The sequence below is a fragment of the Glycine max genome, chromosome 1 (assembly GCF_000004515.6).
Source record: "Glycine max cultivar Williams 82 chromosome 1, Glycine_max_v4.0, whole genome shotgun sequence".
In the NCBI taxonomy this organism is placed as follows: domain Eukaryota; kingdom Viridiplantae; phylum Streptophyta; class Magnoliopsida; order Fabales; family Fabaceae; genus Glycine; species Glycine max.
In genome coordinates this window covers 17,650,136-17,664,096 of record NC_016088.4, presented here as the reverse complement: position 1 = coordinate 17,664,096, position 13,961 = coordinate 17,650,136, and the positions used below count along the sequence as shown (strand labels likewise).

Here is a 13,961-nt window from a genome sequence, read left to right as displayed (position 1 = left end):
GGAGGTTGAGGAAACCTAGCAGGGGTTATGGATACCATTGAATTATCGAGTGGATATGGGAGCAAGTCATCATAGGACATCGAAATTAGGGTGAATTCTATAGGCTTTTTTGCTGCAAAATTCCTTTCTTGGTTGGTGTTTTGGTTCGTGCTAAAGGTGGTGTTTAGCATTGGTTGTGTGGTAGGTGGGTTTTTATAGTTGATTTAGGGATGGCCTTTGTGGATAACTGGGTGGTGGGTAAGGAGAAGGGTTGTTATTGGCTGAGTAATGACATTGTTGGGTTGGTGGGAAACTTGGTCGTATAGGAATGGCAGTCACAACATGGGTTTCTCCCTCATTCTCACCCTCTTCATTTGCCCCAGTTTTCTCATTCGTCCAAGCAAGATGATTAAATTTCCCTCTTCTCAGACCCACTTTGATCCTTTCGCTGGCGATGACCAAATCTGCAAAGCTTGAAGGTGTGTACCCCACCATTTTTCATAGTAAAACACTGGTAATGTGTCTACTATTATTGAGATCATCTCTTTCCCCATCATTGGAGGTGCCACTTAAGTTGCCAAGATTCTCCATCTTTGGGCGTATTCTTTGAAAGATCCGTGCCCCCTTTTTGCACATGTTCTGTAGTTGCATCTTATCTGGAGCCATATCAGAATTGTACTGACACTGCCTACGAAGGAAACCATTAGGTCCTTCCAAGAATGGACTCAGGAAGGTTCCTAAGTTAGTATACCAGGTGACAGTTGTCCCAATAAGACTTTCTTGGGAAAAATGTTTCAGCAGTTTCTCATCTTTTGCGTATGCCCCCATCTTTCGACAACACATCTTTAGATGGTTCTTAGGGCAAGTAGTCCCCTTGTACTTGTCAAAGTCTGGCACCTTGAACTTGGGAAGGGTGATGATATTGGGTACTAGGAACAACTCTTCTAGGTTAGCAAAGGCATAATCTTCACCTCCTTCAATGGCCCTGAGCCTTTCCTTTAGATGATCCAATTTTCCCATTTCTGCCATAAAATGAGGATTTTGACCTGGTGTGGAATGCAAGGGGTGTGGTTGTGGGTGATACTGAGGGCCCTCCAAAGTTTTTTGCAGGAGTATACCACCAACTGCTTACCCTTCAGTGGCTTATCCGAGGCAAGGCTCGAAGTCGACTAGATTATGGTGGGGCATTCCATGTGTCTCCCCCATGGGTTGAGAGACATGTGCATGATCAGATTGAGGTTGTTGGCTTTCAATGAGTATGGGAGTGTAGTTATTGACATCCTCCTTGGGAGGCGAGCCATATGGCGGGAAGGCGTGCTTGTTTTGAATTTTCACATTATGGGGCCGTCCGTACTTCCCAAATCTTTGCCCACCATATCTGAGGTTGGATGATTCATTTGGTTGAGATCAGATGGGGGCATCGGGTTCACCTTAGCAACAGCGCTTGTAGCGGCAACTGCAACCATATTGGCTTCCATTATCTTCTTCATGCTCATCATGGCCTCCACCATTGCGGTCATTTTCTCTTTCATGGCCTCCATGTCGGCCTTCATCTGCTCTTGCACCTCCTCTACTTCACCCATTACTCTAGCTCTAGCACGGGTTCGGTAAGCCGCACTGACCTCCATTATCTCCTTTATGCTCATCATGGCCCCCATCATTGTGGCCATTTTCTCTTTCAAGGCCTCTGTGTCGGCCTTCATTTGCTCTTGCACCTCCTCTACTTCACCCATTACTCTAGCTCTAGCATAGGTTCGATAAGGGCGCCGTAAAGCGTGTTTTTTTCTTTTTGATAATAATGATTAAGTTCATTTTTTTTCAAGGAAAGAATGCAATGAGCAATGCAACCAATGACAAGGGTGTATGTATGTGAATGATGCACAGTTGAAGTATTGCGAATTTTTACGCAGGACATGGGGTTGAATCAATTTAGATTTTCAACATGGTCCATGACATCTGCGACATCCTGGAAATTTCTACCCGGAATTTTTGTAAATGGTGTATTTTGAATGATTATATATATTTATAAGTATTATTTAGTGTATATGCATATATGTTCCTGGTAGAAGTAGGAATAGTGGGGGCAAGATACGCGGGTTAGGCTAATTATGGAAGAGAAATCCATAACTGGAAGGTTATAGGTTAATTCTTAATTAATTAGTCTAAAAATCATCGTTTTGTGTGCAACTTAGAATTTAACAAAACCAACCTCTGAACCACGCTCGGGGTTTCATTCTGAGCATTTTTATATATATATTGCCTACTTTCGAAAACTGGCCCTGACGGGCGCAGAGAAACGCGAGGGACTGGAACCAGAGGAACGGCATGCAAACCGAGGCAAGATTTTGGCATTTCAAAAGGTCAGATTTTTCTCTTCATGTGGCTGAGCATGAGTCACATCAAGAGAAAAAGTGGGCCCTTTTGCTCCACTCAAATGGAGACATGTGGCATAGCTTAAGATAAAATAATAGAAAAGAGAACAAGCTTTTCTTTTTAACCAAAAAGCCGTTTTCTCTCTCCTCACTCAGCCAAAGAAAATTTCAGAAAAGCTCTTTTCTCTCTCTCACGTTGCCATTCTCTTCTTCTTCATCCTCCATTGAAACTCCATTAAAGCTCCAACCTTTTGTGCCCATTTCTGCTCCAAATCGTGAAAGGAAGGCATTTTCGAAGTCGTGAAGCGCATCTCTACGTGTGGGACCTCGAAATTTCAGGTTTGGGTAGACTTCTTTCTCACTTGATTTTCGTGGGTATTGGGTTTTGGGAGATATGATGGGTAGTTTTGCTAGGTTTCTGCTTCATGATAGTTATTTGTGAAGAAATTTGTTGAAAGCATGTTGAACTTGCCGTGTTTGGATGAGTTAAGCTTACCCATTCAGTTTTAGGGTTTTTATGATGATGCTTGTGATGTTTATGTGCTGAAATTGCTTAGGGAAAACTGTTAGAGATGAAGGGTAAAGTTAACTTAGGGTTAGAAAGTGAGAATATGGTGTTATGAGTGGAAAAAGAGTGAGGTTTTGAGAGTTGGAAGGCCAAATCTGGATTTAGTGGTATTTGGAGGTTAAAGTGAGTTAATCCTAGCTAGAAATTTCATTTAGGACTTATGAGAAAGCTTGGGCTGTGCAAGAGAGAAAAACAAATGACCAAAGTGAACAAAGAGCCATTTCTAGGGTAAAATTTGGGTGTTGAGGAGTCAAATTTTAATTCGGTGGAATTTTAGGTGTAAATCCAGTTTGAGCAAGTTTAAGTTGATGTTATAGACTTGTGGGAGGTGAGAGTTTGCTCCAAATTTACCTCATTCTCAATTTCACTTCTTAAACCTTGAAAATCCATTAAATTGAGGGGTTTTGGATACCTAGATTTTGTGTTGCCTTGGTCTGAAGCTTGCCCTTGGTTTAGACATGATTGGTACATGATTTGGGACTTGTAGGATTCAATTTGGGCAAAATTGGATGAGGGAAAGAGTGGTTTTCGAAATCTGCACTTTATGCAGAATTTTGCTGTTGGAATGTGCAGCAGAATTTTGCATAAGTGCAGAAAAATGCTATGTATTTGCTGGTTGTGGAAAGAGTAGTACAGAATGAGTTCTGGATGTTTTCTAGCAGATCCCAACGGTCAAAATGTAGACTTATGTACTAGAGACTTCCAGTAAAAGTTTCGAGTCGATCCAACGGTTAACGAATTGGAACGAAGGAAATGTTACTGGGGTATTTGTATGTGAAAAGCTGTGATTTTGAGTTGTGTTTTGGGCAGAGTTTTCTGCCTTTGCTCTGTTTTGCTTGGTTTTGTTAGTCCATGATGATTGGATGTGGAATTACCTGGATGTTGTGGAAGCTTGGGAGGATTGATGGGGACCCGGCGTTGAGAGGAACGAGGATAAGGGCTACGTGGGAGTACGTGAGCTCAGTTGGAGGTGGGCAACAGGGGATGGTGGGTTATACGTGATTTATGGATATGGAGAATTGTCTTGCACCATCGCCCGACCGCCACCTAGTACCACATGTGATGGATACCCCATAATCCTACAAGCTTGAAATGAGGAAGTGTAGAAGGGTGAAACTTCCTGCTTTTATTCGTTGACCACAGAGTGGTACCTGGAGATATGTCGCGGGGGTCAGGAGACCTTGGGGACGTCAGGTGGGGTGCTATTGCCCAAAACCAAGCTTGACCAATCCCGACCCAACTCGGGCATAGTCAGTCAGTGAGAACCTGTGATGTACCTAAGCAGGCGAGCTCCTGGCAGTCAACAGATAAAAGGAACAAAGACCACAAAGCAAGGAGGCTTGTGTGGTGGCTGGCCAGCTGTGAATCTTGTGTGATATATGGGTTATGGCCTCTGGTAATCGATTACCAAGGGGTTTAATCGATTACCAGGCTTAAAAAGGGAACTGGAAGATTGTAGAGGCCTCTGGTAATCGATTACCAGTCTGTGTAATCGATTACACAGAGGAATGGGTCACTGGTAATCGATTACCAGGTATGTGTAATCGATTACACAGTGCCTTTTTCAGGTTTTCATGTCCTGAAGCTGTGTAATTCGAGTTTGGCCTCTGGTAATCGATTACCAAGGCTGTGTAATCGATTACCAGAGATGAAAAGCCTAAAGATACCCCTTTTACTTGCATGTAATGGTTATGAGACGCATTGTGTTGCGGCGTAGTTAGATTCTCGTGAAAGAGTCTACCCCTTTCTTTTCTTTCTTGTAGATCGTGATGGCGGCGCAGCTAATCCATGATCGAGTGGAGACGGAGTGTCTAGAGGGAGCTTGGGAGACCCTCGAAGGCAACACGAGGTGCCGATTTTGGGGCACGATTCGATTTACGGCTACTTCATTGGTGCATCCAGATGAACCCGTGCGCACGCTCCAGCGTACTGTGGAGTGGATACTACCCACGCCTACACCATACCGTCTAGTGGAGCCAGTCCAAGTGATCGAGGTGACGTCATCCGAGGAAGACCCTTAGGAGGATCCCGAGGAGCTACCTCCTGAGCCTACTGTGGATGCTCTTGACTTTCTAGAGGGTGATGAGGACCCACTCCCTGAGGTGGATTCTCCCGAGGACGTCATGTCGGCATCTGAGGCAGACTCTACGGAGGATAGTGGTCCTGGAGAGATGGCGATCAGTGGAGGCTCTTCATCATAGTTGACAGTTCTATGGACTAGTTTTATATACTTTTTGAGGGTGGGTGTATCTAGGACTGACTGTTAGGTTTACTCTTTTGTTTTTGTACGGGTAGACCTATTGTATAGGAATTTGATGATTGTATACATGTGGCTGAAGCCACCACTGTGGACACCTTTGCTCTGGATGACACTATGTATTTTGTAAAACTCCCATATTTTGGACAGCTATTAAATGATGAATGTACTTATGTTTAACCTTGTTATTTGAAAAGAAAGCATTAGCAAACTTTATTTGCAAAAGAGTTTACCGACCGTATTTTGTTTTATTATTTTCACGTGACGACCTAAACTAATGGCTGGTATACTCTTCCTTTTGAAACAACAAAATAGTTTAGAGATTACGAGTGGTAAGAAAGAAATGACTCCGAATAGAGTTGTGAACTGGCCATTCAGGACTCTATAGTGAGGATTTTCCTTCTGCACCTAATTATTGTGAAAAGAGAAAGAAATGAAAAAGAAAAAGAAGAAAAAAAAATTACCATGGTTTTTGTTATTTAAATCATTACTATTAAACAAGTCATTATTTTGGGGACGCCACAATTGGTGGTATCAGAGCAAAAGTTGGATTCTAGTGAACCTATTTATGGTCTTGCTGTGTGAATGTTGTGTATCTCTGAAACTTGGAAGTAGGTTTCGAGGAGTGACGTTAAGTCACACATTGTGTGTATTTCTACCTTCTTGTCTTAAGCATGAACATGTGATTGATTCAGTAGAATTGTTGTGTGTATATGTATGTATAGAGAGAAGGATATTGTTGTAACTGTCATAGCCTGTGTGGTACACTCTCTCAGTAGGGTTTCTTGGATACTAATAGTTTTCCTACAGGATAGGTATGGCAGGACGTGGTAGGGATCAGAACCGTGATGTCCTCAACCGCATCACAGCTGTGCTAGAAACTCTGGTGCAGGAACGTGATGTGGAGCCAGCAGAGTATCGGGGACTCATGGCTTTCCGTAAGAACCACCCGCCAAAGTTCAGTGGAGACTATGATCCGGAAGGTGCTAGGTTGTGGTTAGCTGAGACGGAGAAGATTTTCGAGGCGATAGGTTACCTTGAGGAGCATAAGGTCCTTTATGCGACATTTATGCTCCAAGGAGAGGCTGAGAATTGGTGGAATTTCGTGAAGCCTTCATTTGTTGCACCTGGAGGCGTGATTCCTTGGAATGCCTTCAAGGAAAAGTTTCTGGAAAATTACTTTCCACGAGATCTCAGGAAGCGGAAGGCGAGGGAGTTTTTGGATTTGAAGCAGGGAAACATGTCTGTTGGGGAGTACACGACCAAGTTTAATGAGCTTCTGCAGTATTGGCCTCAATACCAAGATGCTCGGAATGAGGAAGATTTATGTGCTCAGTTTGAGAATGGGCTTCGGTTGGAGATCCAACAGGCGGTTAGCTACATGCAGATCACGGATTTTAATCAGTTGGTGACAAAGTGTAGGATTTTCGAGGACAAGATGAAGGGGAGGCAAGCTAGAGGCGTTGGAGGACCACAGAGAAACCATCCTTTTAGAGGAAATAGTAATAAGAGGATGAAGCCGTATGCTAGCAACAAGGGGAAACAACATATGGCTACCTCCAATATGAGCCAGTTAAGGGGGACTAGGGTACAGTGTTTTCAGTGTGGGGGACCGCATCTTAAAAGGAATTGCCCACAGCTCCAGCAGACACAGGAGAATCGTTGTTATGTTTGTGGCAAGGTGGGCCATTATGCTCGAGAATGTAGGGTGACCGGAAGACCGACGGTAACTGCCAATTCCAACACCGTCAATCGTGGACCCGCTAATTCCACAAGGAGCGGTAATGTTAGCAACAACAACACTAGTGGTGGAAGACCAAAAGTACCCTCCCGGGTATTTGCTATGAGTGGTTCAGAAGCGGCTGCCTCCAACGATTTGATACGGGGTAAGTGTTTGATTGCTGATAAACTACTAGATGTACTTTATGATTCGGGTGCCACGCATTCTTTCATATATCATGCCTGTGTGGAGAGGTTGGGGTTATGTGCGACAACATCTTTGTCAAGGTGAAACTGGAAGTAACAAGGACATCAACAGTCCTAAATGTGTTTGGCAGTAGACGAAGCAGCGATGTAACTCGATCCATCTTTTGCCCCAATACTTTCATGCTTCACCTTGACTTGATGAACCTTTTCATAAAAGCATGAGTTTGGTTCAACCCCGTGATCCAAGGAATGGCAATTCGGTCGCCAATACTTTGACAACATTTCATAGAGATGAAAGACTCGGGAATACGTATGCTATGCATGGAAAATGTAATTATGAAATTGAGATGCCCGAAGAAACATCTTTTCTTAGTTAACCATGCATTAGGTACCATGTTCAACCATTTTTTTTTTAAGTGAAACGGGTTTATGATCCCAACATGGTTGGCTCATGGTACCTAACACATGCAACTAAGAATGTAGTGCAAATTTTCACGCTTCTTCTTTTTTTTTTTTTTTTGCAGAGGAAAACGCAACGATCATGCATGAGCAAACATGAAAACAAAAGGAATGCAGTTTGTAGAACAAAAAGTATGTTGAACGCATATGCATGATGATGCAATGATTCATGCAAAATGTGAGGCTGGAATATGATAACGGGAAAATGCAGGAACGATATGTTCATTATGATGCCATGAAGAGATGCTTATGTGATGCATGATATGAATGCATTCTAGAGATAAAATGCAAGAGTGATTTGATTCGCACTGATCTTTGGAGTAAAAACATGGGATAAACTCATTTTATTCACAAAGTTATAACTAGTCAAGATCTGAGTGACAATACAAATTTCCTAGCGGTTTCTAATTATATGGGTCATTAAGTCTATCATATGTTGACAATAGCTGAGAAGTCTGTGGATCTCCTCGGGGGCGGAGTAGGAGTCCGCCATTGCTTTGGCCTTGGCTAGCAATCGAGGAAGTTCTTGACTCCCATTCAAAGTAAGAGTGAATCGGTCCATCCACATTATTGCCTCTTGATGTAACGAGTCGATCACCCTTCCTCTAGCCTCCTTTTCCGCGTACACTCGGGCATACTCGTCCGCCACTTTGTGCTCATGGGCCGTGGCTAGATTTAATTCTTCTTGGTACTTGCTGATGATGGCTAACATGTTGGTCTTTGTCTCACATAAACACTGAGACAAGATTCTCTTGGACCTTGAGCAAGTAGCTAACTCCTCTTTTAAGACCATGTTATGTGCTCGTGATTGGTCTCTTTCTTCCCTTCGAAGCTTGAGCTCACTGTTACTGCCCCACAAAGCTCCACGGAATTTGTCACGGCCATGCTCTTCCTTGCAATCCCTCTTGGTTTCTTGTTCAAGGGCTCTTGCGGTAGCTGCATTTTCTTCTCGTAACCCAGCGCACTCTTTTCGGACATCTATAGCGACCAACTTGAATTTTTATTTGGCAAGTCTTGCTTTTCCTAGTTCTGTTTTTAGAGCTCGTACTTCTTCATCCTCTTCCGGAGCTTCGAAGTTCTCTTCGTTGATAATCTTTAACTTGGAGAGCCAATCTAACCCTCATGTGCGACCTTTCAGCCACTCATGATAACCACCGATGATGCCATTACGAATGCCCCTAAGTTCTTTATCTTTCCTTAACGGGTTTTCCCATGCCTTATGGACTCTTTGTATAATCTTGAAACTTTGCGCACCGAAATCTCTCACAAGGAAAGGAGAGAGGCTTTCTTCCGTCGGTGCTCCCCTCATGGGGTACCCTAACTGTCTTATAGCAAGTGCAACATTGTAGTTAATGCAACCCCTCGTTCCTATCAACGGGATGTTTGGGTAGTCCCCACATGAGAAGAGAACTCCCTCCTTTCCTTCCTTCCACCGAGGAAACCAGTTGATTGTTCTGCCTCCTATCCCAGCCAAATGTTGGTCCTAATATACTCTTCTCTTTTCAACACACGAGCGATGGCTTCTGAGCGGACATGGATGCCTTATGTCTTGTTGGAATAGGTGCAAGACCAACCATACACAAAGAGCAGGTAAACAGTAGATGATCCGTGCACTACTCTTCTCGCACCTTCGGTCAAATGTGTCAAATAAGTTTGCCAAGATAGCTACCACCGGGCTTTCTTTGCTATGGTGATATGCAAGGAAAGCATCAATTGCGGCTAGGTCCACCAAACCATCCATGTTTGGAAAGAGGACAACCCCAAAGATTAGCAATGCTAATACGTCTATAAACGGGACCCACTTCTCTTGATTCACCATATCCCTTGCCTTGCCTTCTAAGTATTTCCGTGGTAGGCCCACTACGTTGTTTCGAGTTTGCTTTACATGATCCAACTCTCTTGCCGAATCCCTGACCACAACTGCAATCTTGCTCAAGGAGGGAAGAAACTTGGAGAAAAGATACGGTTTCCTTCCCCCAAGAGAACATCCTAGAATCTCCTCAAATTCTTCGACAGTCGGTACTAATTGGAAGTCTCCAAACGTGAAGCATCTCGAAGGCTGGTCATAGTATTGGGTGAGTGATACAACAGCTTCTGTGGATATCTCTGCTATGGTCAAATCTAAAATCTTTCCTTACACCTTGCAGAAGGATTGTATCTGTAGAGGTCCCATCAACCGCCCCAACTCCTTAATGCTGGTGATATCTAGGCCCTTAATCTTGACTTGACAAAACCTTTTTCCGGTTTGATTTGTTCCCATGTTTTACTAAAGTGAAACAAAACCCAGTGCGAATCAAAACTCTGACATCTATCATGGGTGGAATGGATGAATGTATGAAGAAATGCATATGACACAGATGCAATTTATGAATATGGGAGCCCGAGAAATTGTCTCCTTCTTAGATACAACATCTTGGGGGAGCACGACGCCCGACGTATGTATTTATGAAGGTGACACGGACCTTCCATTGGTTTGCCAAAGAAAGGGGATCAAGACGAAACCCATGCATGATAAGGCACAACATGGGAATGTACATAGTACGACACTATCCACAAACAAATATAATCAAAGGGGTACACAACATTTGACTACATGCATGGCAGTGTGAAAAATGGCACGCAGTGTGCTTGCTCCGTGCCCCTATTTTAGGGACCTATATGGGAGGGAGCTAAAAGGGCTTTTAGTGATAATTCCCAAGGTGGTCATATCTCTCTTGATGGCCTCTAGAGGTATCATCCCCTTCGAATAAACATATTGTAGCAGTAGGGACAACTAGCAACAATATGTTATCAAAGAGAAAAACTCTAGATGAGGGTTCACTGTAATCAAGCAAGTCGGAGACCTAGCGTGATCACAAATTCACCTCCACTCCTTATGTTCCCACGAACCCGGGTATAGGGCCCTTTTTCAACTCACCGTGTGTGCAAATAGTGTTGGTGTTTGTGTGCATCAAATGAATAAATATTTTTCTTATGCATACATTGAAAAATACACTAAAGGCATCCAAGAGTTATATATAAGAACGCAAGAGAAATAAAGGGAAACCAAGAAAGGAGAAAGTCATGATAAAACATTGCACAAGATTAAATGGCCTAACTCTCTAAAAACATTCCCCAGTGGAGTCGCCAACTGTCGCAACCTACCCTTCTGCGGGAGGGCGACGCAGGACTCACGGGTGCGTCTTCCAAGAAAGAAATACGCGCGGAGTCGCCACCAACGTTTATTAGAGGAAAACATTGGAAAAACCGGAAAAGACATGGTCTACGAACTTTGAGTGAAAGGTTCAGGAGTTGTATTTACGCACGGGGAAGGTATTAGCACCACACGCATCCGTCGCAAGGGACGGCAGCCTTTAATCAAATGTGCAAACATGACTTCAATTTGTGTTATCTTCCTTTTTTAACGTTCTTATGTCTTTTTATGCCTTTTTATATTTTTATCTTTTTTGTGGTCGACAAGGGTGTTTCCCTTCCTCCTAGGTATTCCTCAATTGTGATAAGGAAATCAGACCTACGTAGTTCTTTGAGAACTAAACGTTGGTTAAATTATTTTTATCCTTTTTTGCAAGATATATTTTTATTGAACGGAAGGGTCATTTAAGGTGTTGGACCATTAAACAATCTTTCGATTCTTTTGATAGGATAGAAAACATTAAGGCATTGAACCATTAATGATCTCTTGTTTTCTTTGAAAGAGGTAACAAAGCTACGCGTTGGTTTTACGCTTTAGAAATCCACGTTTAACCAATAAAAGCGGAAAAGACCATTTCAAGGCGTTGGACCTTAAAAATGGCTTTTTAGGTGATGACAAAAGTTTGATTTATAAATTGATTTTAGCCTTAGTTTCACTTTGATTATTAGTCAATTCGATTAAGAAAGAAAAATCCTAAAGAAAAACGTCCGATTGATTTTTTTGATTATTTTACTAAAAGATATTTTTTTATTATTATATTATTATTTTGCCTCTTTTTTGGTTTTAAACGTGGTTATGGCATGACCGAACGGTTGGATTTCATTTTAACAGAAATTAAAAGATGTTACAATTCAAATGATCGGTGGAAATTTATTTTATTTTTTGATTAGGCGAGAAAATGACTTAAATAAACGACTAAAGCATGTCAAAAAGGGGGTACGGAAAGTAAATGAAATGAAAATAAAAGCATGCAAAACAAGTGGGGACCACTAAGGGTACATAGAATGAATTGAAAAGTTCGATTTCGAGAACCTACCTATTGAAGACCTAAGAACGACAAAGAACGAATGAAGAACGGTGGAAAATCTTCACGAAATCGCCCACGGAAACGTCTAGGAAGCGTTACGGAAGCGCCTTGGCTTGGATTTTCTTCACGGAAACAATTTTTCTCACTAATTTTAAGTGATTCTCAGGTACCAGGAGGGTTGAACATTTTTGTTATGCCCTCCTCCCCCTATTTATAGGGGAAAAGAGGGAGGAGCTTGCCACCCAGCTCGCCCAGGCGAGCTAGGTTGCTTCCTCCAGATGGCACCGCCTTTTGTGGAACTTCCTGAAAGGCCCAAGTTGGCCTGATTGCTATTTGTACCCCCTTGTTTACTAAATACACCCCCTGCCTTTTTTTTGCTGATTATTTTTCCGTAACATTACGGAACTTTACAAATTACGTAACGATACTTGTTTTCTTTTCGTAATGTCACGAAATCTTACGGATTACGCAATCATCCCTTCTTTGGCTTCCGGAATGTTACGGAACTTTACAGATTGTGCATCAATGCTTTCTTTTGACTTCCGGCATGTCGCGGAACTTCACGGATTGCCTAACGATGGGTGCTAAGTACCTCGAAGTGGTCGAACGAGGGTCACATCCCAATAAACGGATGGTCCCCGGAAGAAATTAGGGTATGACAAACACAACAACAAATAAATGAGAAAAGAAGATCTATGTTAAAAAATATGAGAATAAAAAATGGAACTTCTGTTGGCAGTGGTCACTCCTCAATTGTAGGACATATTTGGAATTTTTTATCCAAGGAATCAAAGACAAATAACATAGGATTTACATACATTTTGTTTAATCAACCGAGTTAGACTATCTTATAATATAAATATTTTGAGCATGAAAATTCAATCTTATTAATTACCTTGAATAAACTATTACTTATAAACATATCCCTCAGCAGCTGCTCCACTTCATAAAATACTAATGCACTGGTAGGAAGCAAGCACTACAAAAAATAAGGATTAGAGGCCTAAGCATTGAACATGTAACAGAATCCATTATAAGTAGCTGAGCTGGCACTTAGCTAGTGGTTCAAATGGAATATGTTGTCGGCACAGCACGTGGTTGTTCCCCATCATGCATGCTGCACTGCTCTTTGTCGCCATTTCCATTTTTGTTTTTCTGTTATTGCTTTTTGCATTTTAGCGTTTCATATCCTTGTAGCAGCATCTTGGTTAGTGCTTATATAAGGATGCTTTATTATGTAATGAAGCCAGCAAAAAATAATATCAAGTTTTTCTTTCTCACCTTTCTCTCTTATGGAGGTTCGTAGCCCTCGAAGCTAGGTTGTTTCTTCCCCTTGTTCTTGCGTTCATAACATTGGTGCTTTCATTGAGCTCCAACGGTGGACGACAAACCTTCCTTAAACTGCCTGGACCACCTCGAGGCCGTCATTGCCAAACTCGCTGTAGCTTAACTCCACTCCGTCGTGACCCTAGCTTCCATGGTCTCCAAACTCAATGTCATTCTGCTAAAATTGCATATCCCGGTAACCATCCAACACTTCCCATCTTCTTCTTCTGAGCAATTACCACCATTGGCTCCACTTCCTATGCCGACTATGCCTCCATGCCCTGCACCCGTGTAACCAAGCCCTGCACCCTTGCTAGCTCCATTTCCTATGCCTGCTCCTCATCTCCCCGATCTCAATCACATTCGTGCCACCATTTCCTTCGACAACCTCTTCAGCATTGTTCTTCGTTATGGCCATGCAACAACTCCTCATGACAAGCCTTGGGAAAATAGAGACATGGCGTTGTTTGAGATGGGACCTGAGTCCTATGGGACTGCCATGGTCACATGCAAGTGCCAACCAGCTGCCTTTGCACTATGGACAACTACTAAACTAGGTGTGTTTCGCTGGGACAGACCTTGGGATCCCAGTATTACTTTTGAAAACCATGGTTTGGAGCCCCAACACCTTTAAGACAAGGTGGTTTTGATGGGCCAGTGAATGTTAGGAAGCAAGCACTACAGAAAATAAGGATTAGAGGCCCAAGCGTAGAACATGTAACAGAATCCGTTATAAGTAGTTGAGTTGGCACTTGGCTAGTGATTCAAAAGGAATATGTTGTCGGCACAGCACGTGGTTGTTCCCCATCATGCATGCAACACTGCTCTTTGTCACCATTTCCATTTTAGTTTTT

The 13,961-nt window shown here is 42.6% G+C and overlaps 1 protein-coding gene across 1 annotated transcript; it reads left to right on the top strand.

Moving 5' to 3' along the window:
• Nucleotides 1–13,435: 13,435 nt before the first annotated feature.
• Nucleotides 13,436–13,741, top strand: LOC112997806 (uncharacterized). The gene has a single exon (XM_026123879.1). It carries the CDS (start codon nt 13,436–13,438, stop codon nt 13,739–13,741), a length of 306 nt encoding a protein of 101 aa, XP_025979664.1.
• The last annotated feature ends 220 nt before the right edge of the window (nt 13,742–13,961 follow it).